At 36.5% G+C, this 26359-nt stretch overlaps 1 protein-coding gene across 5 annotated transcripts; it reads right to left on the bottom strand.

Annotated features, from left to right (window-relative positions):
* Window positions 1–3096: 3096 nt before the first annotated feature.
* On the bottom strand, window positions 3097–24119 carry SCAND3 (SCAN domain containing 3). Of its 5 annotated transcripts, XM_017657267.3 has the most exons (5): window positions 23494–24107; window positions 22822–23354; window positions 9564–9711; window positions 6288–7780; window positions 3097–5226 (listed from the first exon to the last, which is right to left on the bottom strand). In XM_017657267.3, the coding sequence occupies exons 2-5, from the start codon at window positions 23239–23241 to the stop codon at window positions 3310–3312; spliced, it is 3978 nt and encodes a 1325-aa protein (XP_017512756.3). In that variant the 5' UTR covers window positions 23242–23354; window positions 23494–24107; the 3' UTR covers window positions 3097–3309. The 5 variants fall into 5 exon arrangements, with proteins under 5 accessions (XP_017512756.3, XP_036874981.2, XP_036874980.2 ...); XM_037019086.2 differs by lacking the exon at window positions 6288–7780 and having other exon boundaries at window positions 4959–5226; window positions 23494–24111; XM_037019085.2 differs by having other exon boundaries at window positions 5024–7780; window positions 23494–24118.
* Window positions 24120–26359: the final 2240 nt, after the last annotated feature.

Here is a 26359-nt window from a genome sequence, read left to right as displayed (position 1 = left end):
TCTGTGGAGGAAACCTGGCCTTCACTGCCTTACCCTCAAATTGGACTGGGTTATGTGTGCAAGCCAGTATTCTCCCAGATATTGATATTATCCCAGGAGAAAAACCTATCCCCATACCCAGCTTTGAGTATATGGCAGGGCATTCACGCTCTAAAAGAGCCATCCAGCTTATCCCAATCCTAGTAGGCCTCGGGATTACTACCGCAATGGCCACAGGAACAGCAGGGGCAGGAATAGCCATACATTCCTACCATAAGTTATCCCATCAATTAATTAATGATGTTCAAACACTCTCAGGAACAATCAATGATCTCCAGGACCAAATTGACTCACTTGCAGAGGTAGTTTTGCAAAATCGTCGAGGTTTAGATCTCCTCACAGCAGAACAGGGAGGTATCTGTTTAGCTTTGCAGGAAAAATGCTGCTTCTACGCCAACAAGTCAGGCATTGTTCGGGATAAGATAAAGATTCTCCAAGAAGATCTCGAGAGAAGAAGGAAAGAACTCCAGAAGAACCCTCTTTGGACAGGATTGAATGGACTCCTCCCGTACCTCCTTCCTATATTAGGCCCTCTTTTAGGATTACTACTAGTACTTTCTTTCGGCCCCTGGGCTTTTCAAAAACTTACAATGTTAATCAAACAGCAAATTGACTCCCTCGTAGCAAAACCCATACAAGTTCATTATCACCGCCTTGCTTTAGCTGACCAAGGTGTGAATCTTTACATAGAGCCCTAAGCTGGCAATAAAATAAACCAGGAACGAGCTATGTCAAGGTTTCTTGTCCTGTCCCTTGACAACATCTCTGGGCAATTAAGGCGGGTAGTCAATGACGGGTAATTAAGAGGTTGTACCTGTAGAAATACAGGACAGACACAAGACCTCTGATAAAAATAACAGGGGCCGATCTAATACTGGGGCAAGCTCCTATTTATGTAGGCCGATCCAGTATTAGGGCAAGCTCCCCTGAAGACACCAGGCCGACTCCAAAAAGAGGCAAGCTCCTGGAAAACAGAGGCCAGGTACTAAACCTCTAGACCTAAGACAGGCACCGTCTACCCAGTGGATAAATAGCTCCAAGTTCCTGTCCCAACCCCTCCTAAAAGAATAGAAAAGGAGGAGATGCCGGAGACCAAAAGGGCCCACACCCATAAGATGGCGGATTTCCTGCTTCTTTTCCGGGTTTACTATTCCCGCCAGTACCCACCAAGACCCAATCACCCTTGTACACATTCCTGCTAGCACCACTTGGTGACCAATCATCTTCTGACCCTCCCCTTCCTTGCTGACTTGTATAAATTAAGCCTGCTGCAAATAAACTGCGCCAGCTTGATCAGACATCCTGTCTTGCTGGTCGTTCTTTGTGTCCCTTGCTTGTTCATTTCTGCAGGCGTCTCCGGCTACACTCCACGTTAATCCCGCGGGTCGGGACATGGCCCCTTCCTAGTTGCCATTCTTTGGGTAATAGTAAAAGTTCAACAAAACATCCAGTTACTCATAAATAACTATAAATAAAATGATAAAAACAGTACATACTAAATGCTAAATGAAAACACATAGTAGTTATATGTACACACAGGTAATATGCAATTACTTTTGCAGTGTATATATACCTAATGTCTATAGAAATGAGAACTTGCTTTGTAAAACAAACATAAAATAGGAAGAAAAAGATCAGGAGAGCTATAGAATCATCAGTTATCAAATTTCTGTTAAGATTTAATAGTATGTAAGCTATATCTTAATAAAGCTGTTGAATAAAAAAAAGTATAGTAAGTACAATAAAACAAACAGGGAGTAGGGAAGGGAGGGAAGACAAATGTTTCTAAGTCTTAAAAAGTTAGAGGTAAAGCAATTCAGCCTCCTGCTACTGAGTCATCCACCAGAAAAAACGTCAGTCACCTAATTCAAATATCTGAGGTGTCACACCAAAAATTTTGACCAGATGATTTTAATTGTTCTCAGATATCCAATACTTCATATTCTTAAAGAGAAAATAAGGGAATTTAGTTTTCTATTAAAATGTACTCTTTATGTCCCTCTCAGTTTTCTCCCATACCACATTAGGTATTTACAGAAATAAATGTAAAACCACCACATATACTGCTTTTTGAAATTAAAAATCAGAAGCACAGTACTTTATTGGAAACACAATCAGTAAAACAAATGGTACAAAATTTTAAATGTAAATTTCTTAGTTTCAAAAGAGGAGAGAGGACATCTAAGATGTAGATGGGAGGAATTCAACCACTGTCTTCAGAATCTATCCACCATTACCAAATTTGTGTTTTGAAAAGCTATAAGACTTAAAAAAACATGCATAATCCTACTAAAGTGTCAGAACTGAGTGTGAAAAATGTTTCCTTTACTTTTTAAACTTTTGGGATCCAGTCCCTTGAAAGTCTTTTTAGTCAAAAGGTTAAGTTAACAGTGACATTTTGTACTACTTTCCCTTCTTCAACTTTCAATGTTACATTTCTTTGAAAAGAAGCACTTGATGAATTGCTTCCCTGTCTAGGAAAAGCCTCATTTTCTTCAAGAATTATGGCATGTTTTACTCTAAAAAAAACCCTGTTTTCAGTAATTTTGAGTAAGTACATTCAGGATAGCAAATATGTGTGGCATTTTTCTGAATCATCTCCAAACAAAAGAGGTTGCTATACTTGAGGTTCCAGTAGTACCTGACTTTGTCGCAGAGATTTTTAAAGGCAATCAAAGTCTAAAAACCTTTACCTGGCTTAATCTTGCCACTAGGGCCCAACCCCCCACCATTATGAAATAAGAAATTATCAATATGAATCCAAGGCCATAACAGTGTTACAAGATACTGCTGCCCCCTACCTCACCCACTTAACCACTGTGTCTAAACTTGCACCTATAAAGCAAACTTCACATCAACTTTCAACATAACCACCCAGGATCAGCTTAATAAATTTAGTCTTACTGGCTCCCTCCCATGCATTCAAATTCTAATTCTACCCCTTAAATTCATTTCCCTCTACTGATTTGGCCTGCCATTTCAAAGAAATCATTTACCATACTGAAGTCTTCCTTCAGTCTTAATAGTAAGTGAAATATAATAAAAAGACATACAAAATACAAGACCAAATTTTTTAATATTAGACTCAATAGATTTAAAATTACATTTTAATATAACAAATAGGGAAAAGAATTATAGAAACTGTACACTTTGAAAGTGCTCATTTAGTCAATTTATATAAATTGCTATTTTAATAATAGATTTTCATACTTCCATAATGCCTATATTTATTCTTTAAATCAACACCTTATATATCAGTATTTAAAGTTTTTAATGTGATAAGTGAGCTTGCTTCTTGCTTGTTAATTTGTCTAATCTAGGTTGGATCGATGACAATGCTACTCTCAAGGGATAATGTATATTTAAACTGTTTCTATGTTTTGTTTTAATAACACTTAAAGTAGAGAACCCAGACTCACAGAGGTATGTTGAGGGGAATAGAAGAAGAGATTTTAAAGCAATTTCAGCAAGCTCAGGATATTCATTTTTAACTTTTACCCAAAATGAAGCAAGTGATGCTGTACTTTCGAAATTCAGTTTCAATCCTTCATCAGCAGCCAGCTTCAACAACTTATCCTGTAGGGTTATAGTTAAATTTAAATTATCTTTTGATGAGAGAAATGGATTTTGGATCCATGAATTTCCCATGCGTGGATCTTCTTTTGATGGAAAACACAATTCAAAACAATCTAACAAATTCGTAAGATGTTCATTGATAACTTTTTGCAAATGTGCAATATCAAGATCACTACCTACTTCATTAATAATTGTTGTTAAATTATGGAACATGTCATAACAATCTTTAGAAACTCTGTTTTTCCAAGCTTTTAACTTTTGTTTTTGTCCTTCAATCTTATCTGCCATTGAAAAACACGTTGCATTCTTTCCTTGCATGGAAACATTAAGATCATTAAAAGTACTGAAGATATCAGATAAATATGCAAGTTTGGCAGTCCAATTCACATCTCTGAAAAGTTGGGACCAAGCTGGTTTCTTGCTTTGCAGAAATAATAGGAGTTCATTTCGTATTTCAAACACTCTTGATAGAATTTTTCCTCGTGATAACCACCGTATCTCAGCATTCAATAACAGTTGCTTATGATCATTTTCCATATTATCACACAATAAAGAGAATAATCTTGAATTTAACACATTAGACTTTACATAATTCACTATTTTTACAATGTCAGTAAGCACACTATTTAGTTCAAATGATATTTTTTTCATAGCAAGACTTTCTCGATGAATGAAGCAATGTGTTACTTTACATTCTGGAGCAATTTTCTTAATCTGGGTAACCACTTCAGAATGTTTTCCTGTCATTGAAGCTGTACCATCAGAACATACTCCTACACAAAACTTAAATTCCAAACCACATTTGTTAACAACATAATTCTTCACAGCTTCGTACAGTTCTGAGCTAGTTGTGTTTGTTGGTAAAGAGGCTGAAAAAAAGAATTCTTCCCTTATATCATCATCATGTTCAAACCTCACATATACTAAAAGAATTATCATGTTAGCAATATCTCTGCATTCATCAAGTTGCAATGAAAAATACTTTGCTACTTTTATTTGTTCTATGAGTTGGTCTTCCATATCATTAGCCAGTTCCTGAATACGTCGAGCTATGGTGTCATTGGAAAGTGGTACTTGAGCTACCTTCTTTGCTGCAGATTCACCCAACATTTCCAAGCAAACTTCCTTGATGCAGTCTTTCACTAGTGTCTCGGCAATTGTGTATGGTGTTTTAGACTTAGCAACTGGAAGTGCCACTTTATAAGAAGCCCGCAAAGCACTAACGTTTATATGAGAAACATTAAACACCTGCTTTGGTTGGCTTTTTAATTCACTACTCTTTCTTTCAAAGTATTCTTTTGGTTGTGAACTGATTTCTTTATGTTTTGAATATAAATGCCGCTTAAGTTTTGATGGTTTCATGGCTTCATTAGCCAGTACATCTCCACAAATAATACACTGTGGTTTTAGCACTTCACCGTCAATTACAGCTACAAAACCAAACTCAATATATGAGGGATCATATTTCCGAGTAAAACTAGTATGAACTCTCTTGGTTTTCACTTCATCAGAATGACTTCCATTGTTACCATTTCTTTTATTACTACTTCCATACTCAGAAAAGGTGTGTCTTTTCTTGACGAAAAAGTCCAGTGAAGCTTGTTTCTCCATCTGCAAATTAGAATTAAAAATAAATGATACAAATTTTACCTTCCTCCTTTATCTAATAACATTAAACTACAAATTAAAAACAAGGCTTGATTAAAAATAGAAAATGATTTTAAAATTAAGTTTTAAAGAAACATAAATGCTTACATTTTCTCAGAGTTTTATATACTTTTGGGTTAAGCAAACTAACTGTAATATATCACACATTGTGATGAGACTTTTGTGCTTGACTAGAGTGTAACTCCCACCACATGTGACTCACCTTGAAAGTTTAACAACAACTCAAACTGGTCTATATTATTGAAAAATACAAGTTAATTAATCAAGTGCTTGGGTGTTAGCAGCAATGTCAAATTGTTATGAGTTCCTAAATACTCTTAATTTGTATACTTACCACATTGAAGACTGGTATAAATAGTTTGCAGACCAGCACTGGTCTGAAGATCACATTCTTGAGTACCACTGGCCCTAATCATGTGTAACCTCCATATTCAAAATTCTAACCTGAATGCACATTAGCTCAACTTTATAAAACCTACTGATTTAAATCCCAAAACTGAAAATTCTTTCCCAACACAAACCCTATCTACCAATCAAATTTATCATCCCCTGCCCTTCCTAAATATTTCTTCACTTGACCCAAGATGCCCTGCCTTAGCTTACCTCTCCACCCAAATCAAATACAATTAAATAAAGTAACATTAATCTGTTTCCTTATTCATCCTTCTGTAGAAACACACCATCAAAAACACAATTTATCCCCTGGATCATAGCTTTCTCATTCTTCAAGAAATACCTCATATTAGAAAGGATTAGAAAGATTGTTTATCACCCCAGAACAATATATAAGGCAGCATTCAAGGCTGTAACTTCCAGCTTAAAAAAGGGCAAGGGGGAACATTAAACTAATTGGATGTTTTTTGAAGAAAATATATCCAAGATGGCCACAATTGTCCTTTAGTATGCATAGTGTATGTCAAAAAATTCTCACTCATCATGATCACAGTAAAGTGTAATGAGGCTCTTCCCTTACTTTGATCTACAGCAGTTATTCAAACTCTTACCCAACCTCCTACTTTGTCTGATGAAAATGGTATCTCTGATGACTTTAACATTTTGGAAGGTTGAACAGTCAAACTTCTTTGAATCTCATCATGTTTCCTTTTCATTGTAGTGGTTTCATAGCAAAGACTACAAGTTATTCTGTGAGGATAGCCCTCAGTCTCATGTTGAGAGGGCACTCCACAGATTGCATGGACATTTCTATCACATGATATACAACTATTAGCACCTGTACATTCTTTTTCACAAACTACACAGGATAAAAATTTTAGTCTTCTTTCAGAGGGTGTTTTTCTGGCCACCTTAGGAGTATTAGAAAGATTCTCTTCAATATCACTACTATCTGTTCCAGACTTGAAGTTTTCTTCATATTGGGCTCTTAAAGTACTTTCTAATTCCCTGTCAGCCTGTTGTAATTCATTTTCTGTGTTCAGACTGGCAACAAGTTCTTCAGTCAATGGAGAATGAGACAGGCCCAGTTTAGCTTCAGAGCTAAATGTATCACATGGAGTCTGTTGCATGCTTCTGTGATGGGGTTGATTTTGGGCCATCTGCATGAAACACAGAAATTCAGCCCAGTGTGATGAATTGTTAATTTGCATCCAGGAGACAATCCTATTTTGGATATCCTCACTAGTTTGATTTATAGAACTTTTGCTTTGGCAGGGCTGAGGCTTCCCATGGACAATTTTCAATTCTGGCCAAATATTACTGAGTTCACTGACAATTTGACTTGAAAATTCCCTCCCATTATCAGATTGTAGGACGCTGGGTGCTCCAATAATAGCAAAAATATCTAAAAGAGCATGTGCAACTTCCTTAGGCTCCTTAGATTTTAATGACCGCAAAAAACTCAACTTTGTACGAAGGTCTTGATAATGCATAATAAATTTATACTCCCCATCAGGATTAAATTGCATGTCTATAAGATTCACTTGGCATCTTGAGTCAACTTCTTTAATGGGCTTTGATGTTAGGACTTTTTTGAGTTTTGAATTTTTCTGTTGGCATAGTTTGCAGAATGTCAAGTATAGCATTATAACTTCTTTTGTGATGTTCTTGTATTTTGCTTGTAACTCCTTTTCCATTCGGGTACGTCCACCATGTCCAACGCTGAGATGTGTATCATGCAGAATGTCAAATAACTCCTCACTGTGTAAATAATACCGTATTTTATCTGTTTCCCCATTTACAGCCTCGATCAGCTTTTCATTACCTTGTACAAGGATCACATCAAATCTAGCCAAGCGACGGTAGTCAACTGATTCCTTTTTTGCCTTAGCTTTAGCCTCTTTCACTTCCCTTATTAACTGACAGTACTTTGCTTTAGAAAATATCCTGGTGTTGTTACTTTTATTTTCCAGTAATACTGCTAAGCTTCTGAAGAACTTTTCTCTCATATTCTCTGGTTCACTTTCTGTTTCATTAGTATCTAAGCTACTGAGGTTATCATCACCCATCCTTTGAGACATCATGGAAAGCCACAAAAATGACCCTAAAATATAAAGAAAAAAATCAATTAGAATATCTGGGACTAGAGCTTGGAGTAGAAATAGAAGCTTGGACATATAAAAGAGGGGAATACAACTTTGGTTAGGGAGTCCAGCTGCTGGGGAATGAAGGTAAATGAAGAGCTCTAGCCAGGAACAAAAAGTTCTAAAATTGTGAAGAATATTAAGCCAGGATGTGACTTTCCAGAGCAGTATCAGGATTAGCCTTAAAATGAAGCACTGTTTTATGTAGAATAGGAAGCAAATTGGTTATTATTTTTACTTATTTATTTACACAAGAAAAATATTTTGGCTCGGCAGTACAGTAACAGTTTTTTTTGAAAGCCCCATACTATACCACATTTTATTTTATACAGTTCAGCTGTTACAGCAACATTTGGGGCCTAAGTTTCAATTTATGTATTTATATCAGCTGCCTTTTAGAACTTGTAAAACTATAAACCCAATACATATTATTAATTTTAATACAGAGTAGCAGATGATCCTAAAGTAGTGTAAAATCTCTGACTGAATATAATGTTAAAATAAGTGCTTAGAATATTCATTTAAAAAATTAGAATAATTCAAACTTGACTAGTCTTAAAAAAACTTATTTGAAAAAATAAAAAAGAATAACTTGTAATCAACATACCATTTCTAGACAGTCTTATAGTTGCATGGAAAAAATACTTTCTCTAAAGTCAACATTATTTATACTATCAATCTGCATACCAAATATTGAACTGGTAAATTTTAATTGTTCTCAAATGCTCATAATTTCCAAAACTTATGGGTTCAAATTAATGATCTTATGATGTTACTGTGTGTTTTGGCCTCACTTAACTTACAAAATCATTCCAGTAACACTTCCTTAACCATTTAATTAAAGTTCACAGTGAGTTCTCCTTGCCTGAAAAGCAATTTATCTATAACACAAATAGGCTCTGTAGGCATTTTCTTCTTAAACTATGTCATATATAGAACTAACAAGATTGTAAGCTTCTAAAGAAGCAGGAACCACTTATTTCTCTGGTATCTTTTCCATTATCTAACATATTACTACATGGAATAGTGTTGATTTAAAATTTGTTGATTAATTTGATAAAGATGACAACACTCATGGTAAGTACTATCTCAAAATGTGACTTTATAGAGCAATGTAGATGAGAACCAGGAGAATATGAGCTCCAGTAGTCAGTAGAATCAATATTAGTAGATCTAGGATAAACATGGAATAGGGAGTTGCTAGGGCTAAAAGAGAGGGAAAAAATTTATCAATTATGCTTCAGCCTTTTGGAAAAAACAGCCGCTCTAGAACCAGGCCAGCCTGTGCTTCTACCTCCCCTACACTATACTATTAATAGTCTTCAAATCAGTAATGGACAACACAGACTTCAGAAATTCCATTTTCTTCAGTAGAATTTCTAAGTAGTATTTCCAAGTCTTGAATAGTCCATACGTGACAAAAATTGGGGGCAGAAGCTATAGAAATGGGACCTATGGCTGCATTGACAAGTGCTAAACATTTACATACAGAGAGAGCTCTGATTTATCCACAGGTACTTAATTCCATTGCAAAATACCCATGGAAAATCTTGTGTTCAACTATTTCTTACATTATTAGCTAACTGCTTAAATTCAACTCCTTTAATAACATTATACTATACTGGCTGATTTTTCCAGCTACATTCAGTTGAAGCTGCAGTGGAGCGAGGTTTGATAACTTTTCAATGGCTAGACCTTTCCCTTTTCCAAATCTCATCTTTCCAGAGACTAAATTATCCTCACCATTATCATGAAGTGGGTGTGTCTCTGGAGATTCACATTCCATTCTGTCTTCCATAGACTGGAGCTGGGTATCTAAGGACTCCTTTATAGTATCCAGGGGAATCATTTCTTCCATAGGAACTTCTTGCACATATGTGTCCTGTGGAACCTGGGGACAAATAGATACATTTGGAAATTAATACAAGTGATCACTGTACAAACCACAGCTAAACCTCAAAATGTTCTTCTACTGAGATAGAATGTAAGAAAAAAAGTCTTTACTGAATTAAAAGAGTGTAAAATGGAATAAGAAGAGAAATAAAAATGCTGGGATTATTAAAGCCAGAGCCATACAACAGAAACTGTCTCCATTGGACAGGAAATGATGTGCACCCCTGTGGTTCCTATTTTGTGGAGTAACAATGGAAACACATTAAAGGGATCTTTCCTAAATTGTGATAATTGAGAGAAAATTATAAATGAGTTACAGTGTGAGCAATTAAATTTTTAGGGTGGGGAGTATGTAAACTATCTAATAGGGACTTATGAGCTGTTTAAACCCAGGAAAGAATTTGGCAGTTGTTTTAGACCAAATGTGGAAAACATTATTCCAGTGTGTTATGGATGGGGGGAAAAAAACCAGTCAGGTTGGATAACTGTGCTGGGTGAAAAAGAAAACATTATCCTCTCCTAACAACTAGTATGTGGTTTATAATTAAGTTTCCCCAGTTATCTGAAAAATATATTTTATGTTTTTTAAGTCCATGATCCAAACAATATTTATACATTGTTTTTGGTTATTATATCTTTTCATCAAAAATAGTTTCCTTCCTTTTTTATGATATTATAGTTTGAAGAGTCAGAGCTAGTTAATGTTTTTATAGAATATCCCACATTAGACATCTATCTTATTGCTTCTTCACAGAGTCCGGGTAAACATTTTTGGAAGAATACTACTTAAGCAATGTGTACTTATGGCATCATATCACAGGTACATGCTCTCAAGTTATTTCATTGTTCATAATGCTAAATTTGACCACTGGAGATACCACCAGATATACGCATTCAAAAATATTTTTTCCCACTGTAATTGATAAGTGATCTCTAGGATAATAATTTGGAAGTAAATATCCAATTCCCCAATGGTTTTAGCATTCATTAATAATTTTTGCCTGAATCAATTTTTATTCTGGGATGATGACTTCCTACTTGTGTAATTCCTCACACATTTATTTGCTACCAATTTTCTGTAAGGAGCTTTCTGTTCCTCCTCCTCTATCTTTCTTTTTGAGAATCACTGGAGACTTATTTTCATCCTCATTCACTTTGATGTTCAAACTGTCTCAAATTCGGCCAGTGAGAGCCACTTTGATCTGGTTCCTGCATCCTTCTGACATGACCCCACTAGTTTTTTAGCACATTCATTCTTTCCAGAATCATATATAATATAGGGGCCACATTGTATTCTCCCTGTCCCAGATCTAGTTGCAACTGTTATTGCAATAAGCCTTGATTCAGTTTAGAGGGCAAGAGTGTTTAGTAACAAATATTAGGCTCGCTGTTACTGAGGTATTGTCTCCTCTGGGCCCTTTCAATCATTAGAGCTGGTAAGTACATTTTATAAAGTATCACCATTCAATTTAAATTCAGAATTTTCCTCACCATTCCATATTAATATCTCCCTTCTCCCAGAGCAAAAAATAATTTCAGAACAATGTATATACATATTTAATCATCTGCTCTAACCTACAATAAACACAAAATTGTTTCAAAATCACAATGCTGTGTTGTAAATCACTTCCAACAATATACATACTAAGTAAAATTCAATATATCTTTGTAGCTTATGTGTCCACAGACAGTATCCCACCAACAATGTTTTCAGAATCTGTGTCCAAGTCACCTGAATTAATTTTTCCTGTGATGTTAATAAACCACTTTTCTGTTGGTAGTGACTTACCATTTTTTGTGAAAACATTATCTATATATACATATACACACACATTTGCTTCAACATGTATACATGTATATATACATTTGTGTCTACATAAATATAAATTTAATGCAAATGCATATATACTTATTCTCAGACTATACATAGTAGTTCATACCTTCCTTTTTTTCAACTAATATAAAAATGTTATCTGGAAATCATTTCATACCAGCTCATAGATATCTTCCTCATTGTGTACATAGTACAACATACTGATGAACCATTGTTTACAGTCACTATATATGGATAGGCATTTAGGTTTACAATATTTTGCTTTTACAAATGGTGCTTCAGTGAAAAACTATGTTGTTGTCTTCTTTGTAGACATGTACTTTCAAAGTAAATTCCCACAATTGGTATTGCTGGGTCAAAGGAAGAATGCTTAAATAGGTGTTATGGTACCAAAATTCTCTCTGTAGGAATGGTACCATTTTGTGTTTCTACAAAAGTACGCATAGCAATGTATAAGAGGACCTGCTTTCCCAGTCAGGCCAAATTATTGTGTTGCCAAGCTTTTGAATTTCTGCAATCTGATAGGTGGTAAATGGTATTTCAGTGTAGTTTTGATTTGCTTTTATTATGATTGACATTGAGCATTGTTTCATACAGGTAAAAGCCATTTGTTTTCTCTGTTTATAAATGCTGCTCATGTCTCTAGATCATTTTTATTGCATTCTGTTAAGCTTTTATCTGATAGATATTGCAAATATTTTCAGTAATTTATTATTTTGACTTGCTTGTATGTTTTTACGCTGCATTTTAAGAATGTTTCATTTAGAAATATTATTTTATTAATATTACTTCTGAAGTTTGAATAATTCTACACACCCAGTTTATGGAATCCTAACAATGTGATGGTTTGAGAAGGTAAGGCCTTTGTAAGGTGATTAGGTCATAAAGGTGGAGCTCTCATAAGTGGGATTAATCTTTTATAAAAGGGATGGATGCACAGAGCTCCTCAGCTCCCTTCTGCCAGATGAACATACAACGAGAAATCTGCAACCAGAAGAGGGCCTTCATCCAACCATATCGGCACCCTGATCTTGGACTGCCAGCCTCCAGAACCATTCTTTCTGTTCATTTATAAGCCACTGAGTCTGGTTTTCTGTTAGAGAAGCCCAAACAGGTTAGGACAGATTCATTTTACTAATGGTATGGTTAAATAAAAGAAGAGGTTTAACAGGAGAAGACACTAATGATCACAAATAGATTTATCTGCCATGAATTTTCAGAAGAAAAGTTATACCGCTGACTTTGAATAAACACTGCCTTTAATATAAAGGCATGTTTACCTCTAAGTAATCAATATGGCACTCTTTGTTACACTAATATTTGACTAGGTTCCACTTTCTTGGGAAACCAGAAATAAGAACCTATTTAAAGCTCTAATGCACCCCTTCCTTTAGAGTTTGTATAAGTTAATTTGCTAAATATTTTAAAAATATGAATCTGTAAATTCAGTTGTCACACCATCCAATATGTATATTTTTATGGATTATGTGACAGTCTAATATCTGATTAGGCTAAGCCTAAAAATGATAGTGCATTATAATGCAATCTTTGCAATAATCTAGGAAGATGGCTAACAGCTCACTGGCAGTTTGTTAGCAATAACCCTCCACATTCCTTTTGGGCATTTCAATCACTGTAACACTGTATTTGTGTTATAAACTTATCATAAATTTTTCCATTAAAAACTGTGTCTGCCTGTAACTGTAAAGATGAAGTCTGAAGCGTCAATGCCATTTGCCAAAAGAAAAAAAATAAAAATTGTGTTTCATAAATGTAAATGGACTGAATGCACCAATCAAAAGACACAGAGTAATAAAATGGATAAAAAAGCAAGACCCATCTATACGCTGCTTACAAGAGACTCACCTCAAACCCAAAGACATGCACAGACTAAAAGTCAAGGGATGGAAAAAGATATTTCATGCAAACAACAGGGAGAAAAAAGCAGGTGTTGCAGTACTAGTATCAGAAAAATAGACTTCAAAACAAAGAAAGTCACAAGAGATAAAGAAGGACATTAAGTAATGATAAAGGGATCAGTCCAACAAGAGAATATAACATTATAAATATATGTGCACCTAAACAGGAGCACCAACATATATGAAACAAATACTAACAGAATTAAAGGAGGAAATAGAATGCAATGCATTCATTTTGGGAGACTTCAACACACCACTCACTCTAAAGGATAGATCCACAAAACAGAAAATAAGTAAGGACATAGAGGCTCTGAAGAGCACACTAGAACAGATGGACCTAATAGACATCTATAGAACTCTACATCTAAGAGCAACAGGATATACATTCTTCTCAAGTGCACATGGAACATTCTCCAGAATAGACCACATACCAGGCCACAAAAAGAGCTTCAGTAAATTCAAAAAGATTGAAATCCTACCAACCAACTTTTCAGACCACAAAGGTATAAAACTAGAAATAAATTTTACAAAGAAATCAAAAAGGCTCACAAACACATGGAGGCTTAACAACATGCTCCTAAATAATCAATGGATCAACGACCAAATTAAAATAGAGATCAAGTAATATATGGAAACAAATGACAACAACAATACAAAGCCCCAACTGCTGTGGGACACAGTGAAAGCAGTCTTAAGAGGAAAGTATATAGCAATCCAGGCATATCTAAAGAAGGAAGAACAATCCCAAATGAATAGTCTAACTTCACAATTATCGAAATTGGAAAAAGAAGAACAAATGAGGCCTAAAGTCAGCAGGAGAGACATAATAAAGATGAGAAGAAATAAATAAAATTGAGAAGAATAAAACAATAGAAAAAAATCAATGAAACCAAGAGTTGGTTCTTTGAGAAAATAAACAAAATAGATAAGCCTCTAGCCAGACTTATTAAGAGAAAAAGAGAATCAACACACATCAACAGAATCAGAAATGAGAAAGGAAAAATCACGATGGACCCCAGAGAAATACAAAGAATTATTAGAGAATACTGTGAAAACCTATATGTTAACAAGCTGGAAAACCTAGAAGAAATGGACAACTTCCTAGAAAAATACAACCTTCCAAGACTGACCAAGGAAGAAACAGAAAATCTAAACAGACCAATCACCAGCAACGAAACTGAAGCAGTAATAAAAAAACTACCCAAGAACAAAACCCCCGCGCCAGATGGATTTACCTTGGGATTTTATCAGACATACAGAGAAGACATAATACCCATTCTCCTTAAAGTTTTCCAAAAAATATAAGACGAGAGAATACTCCCAAACTCATTCTATGAAGCCAACATCACCCTAATACCAAAACCAGGCAAAGACCCCACCAAAAAGAAAATTACAGACCAGTATCGCTGATGAACACAGATGCAAAAATACTCAACAAAATATTAGCAAACCGAATTCAAAAATACATCAAAAGGATCATACACCACGACCAAGTGGGATTCATCCCAGGGATGCAAGGATGGTACATTAGAAAATCCATCATCATCCACCACATCAACAAAAAGGAGAAAAACCACATGATCATCTCCAATAGATGCTGAAATAGCATTCAACAAAATTCAACATCCATTCATGATAAAAACTCTCAACACAATGGGTATAGAGGGCAAGTACCCCAATTTAAAAAAGGTCACATATGATAAACCCACAGCTAACATCATACTGAACAGTGAGAAGCTGAAAGCTTTTCCTCTGAGATCGGGAACAAGACAGGGATGCCCACTCTCCCCACTGTTATTCAACATAGTATGGGACATCCTAGTCATGGCAATTAGACAAAACAAATACAAGGAATCCAGATTGGTAAAGAAGTTAAACTGTCACTATTTGCAGATGACATGATATTGTACATAAAAAACCCTAAGACTCCACACCAAAACTACTAGAACTAATATCGGAATTCAGCAAAGTTGCAGGATACAAAATTAATACACAGAAATCTGTGGCTTTCCTATACAAAAACAATGAACTAATAGAAAGAGAAATCAGGAAAACAATTCTATTCACAATTGCATCAAAAAGAATAAAATACCTAGGAATAACCCTAACCAAGGAAGTGAAAGACCTATACCCTGAAAACTATAAGACACTCTTAAGAGAAATTAAAGAGGACACTAACAAATGGAAACTCATCCCATGCTCCTGGCTAGGAAGAATTAATATCATCAAAATGGCCATCCTGCCCAAAGCAATATACAGATTTGATGTAATCCCTATCAAATTACCAACAGCATTCTTCAATGAACTGGAACAAATAGTTCAAAAATTCATATGGAACCACCAAAGACCCTGAATAGCCAAAGCAATCCTGAGAAGGAAGAATAAAGTGGGGGGGATCTCGCTCCCCAACTTCAAGCTCTACTACAAAGCCATAGTAATCAAGAAAAGTTGGTACTGGCACAAGAACAGAGCCACAGACCAGTGGAATAGAATAGAGACTCCAAACATTAACCCAAACATACATGGTCAATTAATATTCGATAAAGGAGCCATGGACATACAGTGGGGAAATGGCAGTCTATTCAACAGATGGTGCTGGCAAAACTGGACAGCTACATGTAAGAGAATGAAACTGGACCAATGTCTAACCCCATACACAAAAGTAAATTCGAAATGGATCAAAAACCTGAATGTTAGTCATGAAACCATAAAACTCCTAGAAAGAAACATAGGCAAAAATCTCTTAGACATAAACATGAGAGACTTCTTCATGAACATATCTCCCTGGGCAAGGGAAACAAAAGCAAAAATGAACATGTGGGACTATATCAAGTTGAAAAGCTTCTGTACAGCAAAGGACACCATCAATAGAACAAAAAAGTATCCTACAGTATGGGAGAATATATTCATAAATGACAGATCCGTTAAAGGGCTGACATCCAAAATATATAAAGAGCTCATGCACCTCAACAAACAAAAAGCAAGTAATTCAATTAAAAAATGAGCAGAGGGGCTGAAAAGACAGTTATCTAAAGAAGAAATTCAGATGGCCAACAGACACATGAAAAGGTGTTCCACATCTCTAATCATCAAAGAAATGCAAATTAAAACCACAAAGAGATATCACCTTACCCCAGTAAGGATCGCTACCATCCAAAAGACAAACAACAACAAATGTTGGTGAGGTTGCAGAGAAAGGGGAACCCTCCTACACTGCAGGTGGGAATGTAAATTAGTTTGACCATTGTGGAAAGCAGTATGGAGGTTCCTCAAAAAACTAAAAATAGAAATACCATTTGACCCAGGAACTCCACTCCTAGGAATTTACACTAAGAATGCAGCAGCCCAGTTTGGAAAAGACAGATGCACCCTTATGTTTATTGCAGCACTATTTACAATAGCCAAGGAATGGAAGCAACCTAAGTGTCCATCAGTAGATGAATGGAGAAAGAAGATGTGGTACATATACACCATAGAATATTATTCAGCCATAAGAAGACAAATCCTACAATTTGCAACAACATGGATGGAGCTAGAGGGTATTATGCTCAGTGAAATAAGACAGGCGTAGAGAGACAAGTACAAAATGATTTCACTCATATGTGGAGTATAAGAACAATGAAAAACTGAAGGAACAAAACAGCAGCAGAATCACAGAACCCAAGAATGGACTAACAGTTACCAAAGGGAAAGGGACTGAGCAGGATGGGTGGGAAGGGAGGGATAAGGGTGGGGAAAAAGAAAGGGGGCATTACAATTAGCATGTGTAGTGAGGGGTGGGGGCACCGGGAGGGAAGATGAGTGGGGATTCTGCAGCATCTTACTACGCTGATGAACGGTGACTGTAATGGGGTTTGTGGGGCGGACTTGGTGAAGGGGGAAGCCTAGTAAACATAATGTTCTTCATGTAATTGTAGATTGATGATCCCAGAATTTAATAAAAAATTGTGTTACAATGTGTTATACTACTCTAAGCTTTCTTTGACTTACAGACCTTATTTCTACATATGAATCTGTTAGTCATTTAAGCAACAGGTAAACTGGGAGTGAGGATGTGTTAGGTAGTCTATTCTGAATCGTCACCATTGTTAAATCTAATGAAAATAGTTTCCTTAATGAAAATACTCAATAGCCAATAATCTCCTAAAGCTGGTTTATGATAAAGTAGTCTCCAGGATTAATCACATCTCTATAGGTTAATTCTAAAACTGAGGAAGAATAAAAGTTACTTAAAAAAAAAAGCTGTTATGTCCCTGAGGACAGAAATTCTACTTTATATTTATTTAGTACACCTTACAGTAAAAAGAACACAAATAACAGGCTTGGAGTCCTTAACTTGAGACTTTGAGTATGGCATCCAGTTCCACCTCTTTGAGTGTGCCACTTACAGAGAAGTAGCCGGGCCACTTAACATTCCTGCCAAGCCAAATCTTGCAAATAGCCTTGTAGAAGCCATACTGCCCAAAGCCAAACATTTCAATAGTCTGCCTTGCCAAATATTCTTGAGGACAAAGAAAACAACTTAGTTTTTGAGTATCTAAGACTCTAGCATAGAAATCTATCAACCCATTCTTGGCCATATACTTGGCATTAATTACCCTTGCTCTGCACCTAACTTGCAAAACCCAGGTAAGAACTTAGCTCATCCTCTGGTGGGTATTTATGAACTTGGTTACTTCTGAAAATTTCCCTCACTAAACACTGCCTTTACAAAATATCTCATTCACATGACACATGAATCTAAGAATGTGGATGCAGTCAAGTACCCTACCCTATCATGCATGAGACATCACAATGGGATATTTTTTAATATGATTTTAAAACTTGAAGTATTAAGAAGTGCACAGCTTGCAAGTATAGAGCTCGAATGACTTATCACAAAGTACAGCACCAAAGTCAAAAAGCAGAACATTATCAGCATCTCAGGCTACTGTGCGCTACCGTTTTCCCCAAAAGTAACTACTACTTTGACATCTACCACTACAGATTCATTTTGCTTTTTGAACTTTATAGAAGAGAATCATACAACATACATTTTTGTTTGGCTTCTTTTGCTCAACATTATGTTTGTGAAATTCATCCACATTATTGAATGTAGCAGTTGTTCATTCCTTTTCATTGTATAGTACTTAAATGTAGAAATACACCATAATATATCCATTCATTCTACTTTTAATAGGCATTTGAATTGTTTAGAGCATTTGGCAATCATAACAATGCTGATATTATTTTACATGTTTTTGTTTTTCTGTTAGATACCTCATGGCAGTATGGAGTATAGAGTATGGTTATACATAGAAGTAGTCATAGCAACTTATTCCTACCAATAATACATAAACATTCTGGTAGCTCTGTATCCTTACCAAAATTTGGTTATGTCAGCATGTTTTCCTTAATCCACTCTGGTTGGAATAAACTGGTACCACATGTTTTAATTTACATTTTTCTGGTTACTAAGATTGTTTCACAATTTTATTGGCTAATTGGTTATCCTTATTTTGTAAAGTACCTGTTAATTTGTTAGTCTTTGTTAATTTTTCTATAGGGTATCTTCTTTCTTGTTGATTTTTAGTACTGTATACATTCAGATATGAGCTTTTTGTATGTAGTTTGTCTGGATCTGGCATAAGGAAAATAAATCTGGAAGATTTTGTTGTTTGGGAGTAATGCTTTCACTGACATCTGAGCTGGTGTTGAGAGTTTTCAATTCTATGTAGTGACATTTCTGTCCTCAGGGAGATAATAGCTTTTTTTAAAAGTAACTTTTATTCTTGCTCAGTTTTAGAATTAACCCGTAGAGTTGTGAAAGCAATAGAAAACAATTATAAATTAAAATAACACTTTTTTAAAGCTTTTTATCCATAATGATACTATAAAATGAGAAGTTGCCATGAAATGAGTATAAAAGTCAATTATATAAAAAATCATAAAGTCAATTATAATGCACATATAAATACTGTCTTAGAAATATTACTCATTATCATCTAAATTACCAAAGTCCTGAAAGAAATTGTGACACAACCAAAATTACCATAAAACACTATTGATCTGCATGTCCTGATTTATTTAAGCTGAATGGCTAATTCCTCATTTGTGTCCACTGAAAAGCAATGCTAGGTTAAATAATCAAGGGTTATCTTACAATTCACAACAGAACATAGAATTATCTAATTTTTGCTGCATTAGGAAAGTTGATGTATTAACTTGTGCATTAGTGACATCCCACCATTTCCTATGTTAAGTGCTATTATGATTTTTTTCTCTTTAAAAATGAGTAAGAAAACAGGCCATGCCAATATTCAGGTGTCAGTGAAAATGTTAGGCTTTAAAATGTACAGTGTATTACAGATGATTTTACATTCAGCAATATCCATGGAGAGAAATTAATTTGTTTCTGGTATTGATATCCTAGACTCCAAAACTTTATCCTCAGTTGAATAAAGAAGTTTCTGAAATGATTTTGCTGTGCATAGTGATTAGTATTAAAAATAAGACATTATGGAGAAAATTTTCTCGACCCACCTAACATTAAGCCATTGCTATTTTAAACTGAATGATAACACTGACCTTTTCTTCCCTCCTAATTCTACAGATCAGTGGATCAGTAGAGAAAAGTACTGTCAGACTATGAATGTTATTAATTTAGATTCACCAAGCAGAACAAAGTGCTCAAATAGTTAATGTTAATAGTAAATGGTGTCAGTGGCAGAACTTACTCTGTTGCATGTCCGGAAAATGTCCATGGATACTGAACCCAAACTGCACATGAACCAAAATATTCCAAAAGGAAATATTCAATGACAGATGAATAAATCAAAGCCAAGGTATATTATAACATCACAGTGGGATTTAAGAAATTCATGTGTCATGCTTGTTTCCCCCAAGCTGGACCTTTTACTCCCTCTTCTTAACTGTGCAAGTATGTAAGAAACCAAATTAATTTTCTTTTAAAATAAAATTCAAAATGGTTGAGTCGGTTTCCTTTGGTACATTTTCCCCCCATCTGATCTTCTGAAGGTTCAAAGCTTTTAGAATTATAAATTAAATCTGAGAGAACTTTATGCCATGCCCCATGCAAGCAGATTTTTGTGACATCATTCCAGGCCTCTACAGTAATATCAACTGGAAGTTTGATGTTGTATTGATTACGGAATTCATAAACTGTGTTGTGCTTTGTCATTCCCTGTAGAAGCAATAAACATATTGAATGTTCTCCTTAAATAATAAGCTTTAAAGGTTGCAATCACACCCTGATCAAGGTGCTGAAGTAAAGAAGTTGTATTAGGAAGTGATAAGAGAACTTTTTTATTTGAAGCTCAGCAACTGTTGGAAGATGGCTTGGTGTATTACTGTGAATTGTCTAAGAATTTTGAAAAGACAAATTTTTTCTCTTGCAATGTATTTTTAAATCACCTACAAAAACATCACCTAGAAGGTCAGTAATTATCCGCCCTGTCAACCAGGCTCTCTTGCTAGACATACAGTAGACACCAAGGCTAGTCTTTACGATTTCTTTCAAAGCTTGCAAGTTGGTAGGCTTTAGCTTTAAATCTCCACTGGTATTTACACCCAGCATCACAGTTAGTTGGTCTTTTGTAGCCTTAAACCTGGAGCTTGTATTTCTTCCTTCCAGATATAGGCCCTTGAGGGCCTTTGTTTTCAGTAGAGACTGGTTTCATCAAGATTAAAATCTGATCCAGGGTATAGCCTTCTACATCAATCAAATTTCTTAACACTGGGAGAAAGGTCTTTTACATCTTCATCTCACAGCTTGACCAGAAAGCTTAACACTATGGAAAGCATAGCGGTTCTTGAAGCCACTAAACCAGCCACCACTTGCACTAAATGAAAGCACTTCTACAGAATTTTCAGCTTTTTTCTTAAGGTCTTCACATATTGCGAAGGCCTCCTCTTTAATTTTGAGAAAGGTTGTCCTGATTGCTTCTTTGCTTGGTATTCAATGCACATACTTAACAAATGTTCCACTTCTTTCCATTTCCTTATGCCTTGTTCTAACAGATTTTCTAGCTCTAGCAGTTGATCAATCTAGATAACTTATTTTCCTAGCACTGTCTCTAATTGTACACAAAGTTGACTCCATTTTGTTGTGGATGACCAATGTCACAGGTTCTTTCATTTCTTTTAAAACGTCTTATAATTTCAAGCTTTCCTTCAATTGTTAAAACTTTTCTTTTTCACACTCATTAGCAGAAATTTTATCACCAACATGCTTCTGTGGCACTTGAAAACCCCTTTGCATGCTCATTTTCTGGAATACAAAAAAGTTTAGCAAAAAATGCACAAAATGGGAGGGAACTAGGCAAATAAGCACTTGCAAAATAGAGACTGGCCAAGACACACAAGAGGAAGAATGTGGAGCTAAACAGGCATTATGTACAGTCTGTACATCCTCACAACTTGCATTCAGCTACAATCAGATACTTTGCATTCAACTGCTCTCACTTGGTGGCCTAAACCATCAACTTGCTGGGAAAATTCATGCATAAGCCAGCACAATTTCAGCATTATATGACTCACTTCCCTATTTACCAATCTCATAGGAAAGATTTTGCATTCCAGAAGAATGTTTTAACAGATCAGACTGTATACATAATATGTTCATATTTTATAAGAATTCAGATAAATGTATGGATAGTATCATTATAGAAATGTAAGCATGTTTGGCAATATCCATAATGTTCTAAAATTACTGTCATATAAGGTAAATACACTCTCTCAAAAATAAGCTCTAGTATAATAAGGAAGGACAGAATACTGGGCTCAATAAACCTCACATACCAACAACTCCAAGTACTGAAAAGTATCTAGAAAATGGTACAATTAATCGCTTCATTGTTCAGATGAAGACATTAAAGCCCAGAAAAGGTGTGCCCTTTTTTAAAGCCCAAAGTTACACAGCTTAGTGACAATGCCTATCATATAACTCAGATATTATAATTCACTGTTTCCTGATGTTTCCATTAAATTAGGCTACATATCTATTTTAGAACGTATTCTTTATATTCTTATACTGATTTGTTTTCGTATACAGTAGAAGTAGTGGGCATCACTTAAGAAGAGACAGCTACTTTAATCTCAGTCACTAAATAAAAGATGATTTCTACTGTTAAGCAATAGATCAAGTCTTCTTGTTTAGTTAAATCACCTACTTATTTGGATCAGCTATCACATAAAAACTGTTATCCCCTAAGCATGAATCTATTCATCTACACCAATCAAATAATAATGTCCCAAGACAGAATTTGCAGCCACTAGCATAAACTAATCCCCCTTACTCCACATTGGACCCATGCATTCGAATTCTCCACAGAAGATGGCATCTCCAATTTCTCACCTGCTGTTTAGGTTCATCAAGCTCCCTCTCCAAATCTTCCAGCACGGTCACCACTTCCTCTCCACTCTCAGGGTTATGCTCCCACACCCAAGGCTGGAGCTCCTCAGGCAGGATAGTCAGGAACTGCTCCAGCACCAACAACTCCAGGATCTGCTTCTTGGTATGAATCTCTGGGTTTAGCCACTGACTGCATAGTTCCCGCAGTTGGTTCAGAGCCTCTCTGGGTCCAGGTGTCTCCTGATAGCAGAACTGCCTGAAGCGCTGACGAGAGAGTTCCCTGGTATGAGATAAACTCTTCTGCCGGCATGATTCCTGACCCCAAATATGGTCTTCTTCTTTAACCTTTACTTTGATAACCTCCGCCTGTTCCTCTGAAATCTGGCCAGCCAAAGTTGGGAGGGCTCTGGAGGCTGCCGCCATCCTGAGTTTAGACAGCTCAGAGGAGGGCTTTCTCCAATTGGAGTCTAAGCAGATGAGTGACTTTACTGGGGTCTCCACTCAATCCTCAGGAAAGTTTTCGATATAAGAAAACACTGTTGACACAGAAAAATTACGGACACGGTTAAAACGGATTTGTTTACGTGACAACACAGGGCAGTTACTCAAATGATTCCATCAGAAGTGAAGCCATCCACCAACAAGACTGGAAATACTGAGCACAGAAATACTCACTAAAGCTGCAGGGTCACAAATTGGGCCGCAGGTTCCTGGCGAGACAGAAAACTGAGGTTATGAAGGACACTTTGGCCTTAAATAAAGCCTGGGTATACGAGCCCAGGCAAGAAAACCAGAGGGAAGGTTGTTCCTAAACCGAAGCCCCCTGTAGCCCAAACCGGGGCGAACAGGGAAAGGGGCTCCTTCCAGTGTCGCGCAGACGCACTCTTCCCTCAGCCGCAGTTTCCACCTCTGAAGAGCTCAGAACCTACGCGCAAAGCCGGAGAAGTAGGCCTAGGACAACACTCTCCGGCCGAGGCCACGGCTCCCCTGAAAAGACCAGCCGCAGGCTCCAGCATGTTCCCGCCAGGCCAGGGGAGCTGGGCTCATTTCCGGTCCGCTCTAGGATCCAGGTGGTGCAGTAGTCTCAGTGGTTTTTTTTTTTTTTTTTTTTTTTTTTTTAACCCGTACTGGTGAACTTGGGGAGGTACGCACTCTGTAAACTGTGCAAAGATTTCACTCTTCAGTTTCCCAGTTACATGTCATCTGGTCAAAAGAGTTTGACGGTGTGAGTAGCGCTAACGTAGAGGCTGCTCTAGGTTTTCATGCCACAGTGATAAACTGTTGCAGTCACTCCCGGCTGCGCTCACAGCAGCGTCACAAACAAAAATAGTAGAGAAGTCTCGGTAGGAAGGCCAAGTCAGCTAATTTGTAGGCTCCACCCGGCCTTTTCTAGTTAGCTTTTGGTCCACCGTGTTCTTTTCCCAGTTTCGGTACGTCAGATTTGAAAAAGAACTGTAAGATTTGGTCCCACCTTTCCATTTTACGGATGGGAAAACCAAGACCTGTAGAGAGTGAGCTTTTCCCTCACCCGCTCCAGAGAGTAGCTACATCTGGCTGCTGTAAACAATGGTGGCAAACTGGCCCCAGAAAACTTACACACGAACTCTGGACGTGCGTTCAGAGCCTAGAGAATCGCGAGTGGGGCAACCAAAAAGTTCCAGCTAGCTCAAGCTCCTTCAGGCAGCGAGTCGGCTAGCAAGATATTTGAAGATGCACGACGCTGACAATACTGGAGTGGATGCAGTTAACCAAAGAATGAGCCACTGCAAGAAGAAAAAGCTGTGGATTCTGCCTAGGGTTTAGAAGCACAGGAATCTTTGCAAGTGCCAGCCTTGATGCCTCTTATGCCTCCCCACCCAGCCTGCCCCCACGGACTTGTTAAGAGCACTCAATAAATAATAGATGCCTAAGGAATATTTGTGGAATTGCTGAATGGCTCCCTTTCCCATTCTCTTTCCTTCTAATTTGGTCCCTATCGATTACTCACATTTTAGCAGTCCTGATTCAAGAGGTTTGAAGAATCAGAGCATTTCTTTTGGAAATTTCTGAATCAGAAATTCTTACCCTTGAGTCAACCGCTAAACCCAAAGAAATTGTATATAAAATTTTTTGTGTGTCTGAACCATCAGATCCTCAATGGATCGAAATGGGGCCTCCCGATTTATTTTCCTAGCCATATTAACACATTGTACTTACCCTTATGGTTTTCCCCAAACCAACTGTTAATGTTTTTGTGGTCAGGAATTCTATCTTCTACCTCATTCATTTTCTGCATGCTATGATCATAACTGTACTGAGCACAAGAAGCAGTCAACATGGAGTAAACATGACTTCTAAGTCCTCTACCTAAGAGCATTAATTTTTTTGTTGATTTGCACTTTTAATGACTTAAGTGATATACACCTGTGTATCTAAAGTGATATATAAATATATGTATATATCACAAAAGTGAACATGGCAAAAAGTGAAGAAAAGCTCCTTTCCTCCTTGTGGGGGAAAGTTGGGGTTTCTGTGGCCAGGATCCTCACCTGAACCTAAACTGCTTGATGATGTAACTGGCCTTCTACTAGGCTACTGCTTCCACACCCCTAGGTAATAAACTATTATTGACTGAGTCACTATATTAAGAGCTCTGCCCAGTGCCTTGGGTGGAGGCAGAGAGGAAGGAGGATTACAGACCTGCAGACTACTGGATGAAACATAATTCTAGTGCTCTACCTATCACTGGGAGAACAAGCTGGGTAATAAATCCTTTCATCCCAAGAACATTCCATTGTCATTCCTCGGGCTCACTGAATCCATAGTGAACTTGCCCAGGGCTGAAACCCACTGGCAAGACTCCCCAATTCCATTTCTCAGAAAAATTTCTCAAATTTAAAAAAAAATGAATAAACTCATATATTATGATTTACAAAAATTAGGTCTTATATATTACATTAAATGCTTATATATTACAAATCTGCAAATTGCAGGGATTTGTGTGTTTTAAATTTAACCTAAATCTTCTTCAGAAACTGCCAAGTTTAACATGTAGATACTATAGCTAGCCCATTCTTTTTAGTAGTTTTATATTATTTCAATTCAATGGATGGGCATATTTTCAAGTTTCTGATTCCGCAATATATTACAATGAACATTCTTAGACATGTATATATATTGTATTTCTGTAGGATGCCTTTTTAAAGAAAAATTGCTGAGGTAGAGATTATTTTGATGGATACTGACAAAGAGCCCTTAGGGATATTTATCAATAGTCTCCCCAAGCACTGGCGAGACCCTTCACTTGCATGGGCCCTTTCCAAGGTCCTGGAAGGGGGTAGACATGTATAAAACATGTTTTTGTAAAACTTGCAAAAGTATATTATTATGGAAATTATTTAAGACTGTTACCTCTTTCCATTCCAACTTATCCTCAGATCTATCATGTATGTCTTGGAGTGGCTGTATCTAGTTCTGTGTTGATGTTTATTGTTTTTCTTAAAGAGAACCTCCTAAGTAGTGGGAGCTTCAGAACTCACAAAATTCGGATCTGCCCTGCTGT

This window comes from Manis javanica, chromosome 16, assembly GCF_040802235.1.
Source record: "Manis javanica isolate MJ-LG chromosome 16, MJ_LKY, whole genome shotgun sequence".
Classification (NCBI taxonomy): Eukaryota; Metazoa; Chordata; class Mammalia; order Pholidota; family Manidae; genus Manis; species Manis javanica.
Note: the sequence above shows the minus strand (reverse complement) of the source record. Positions and strands in the feature narration are given on the sequence as shown.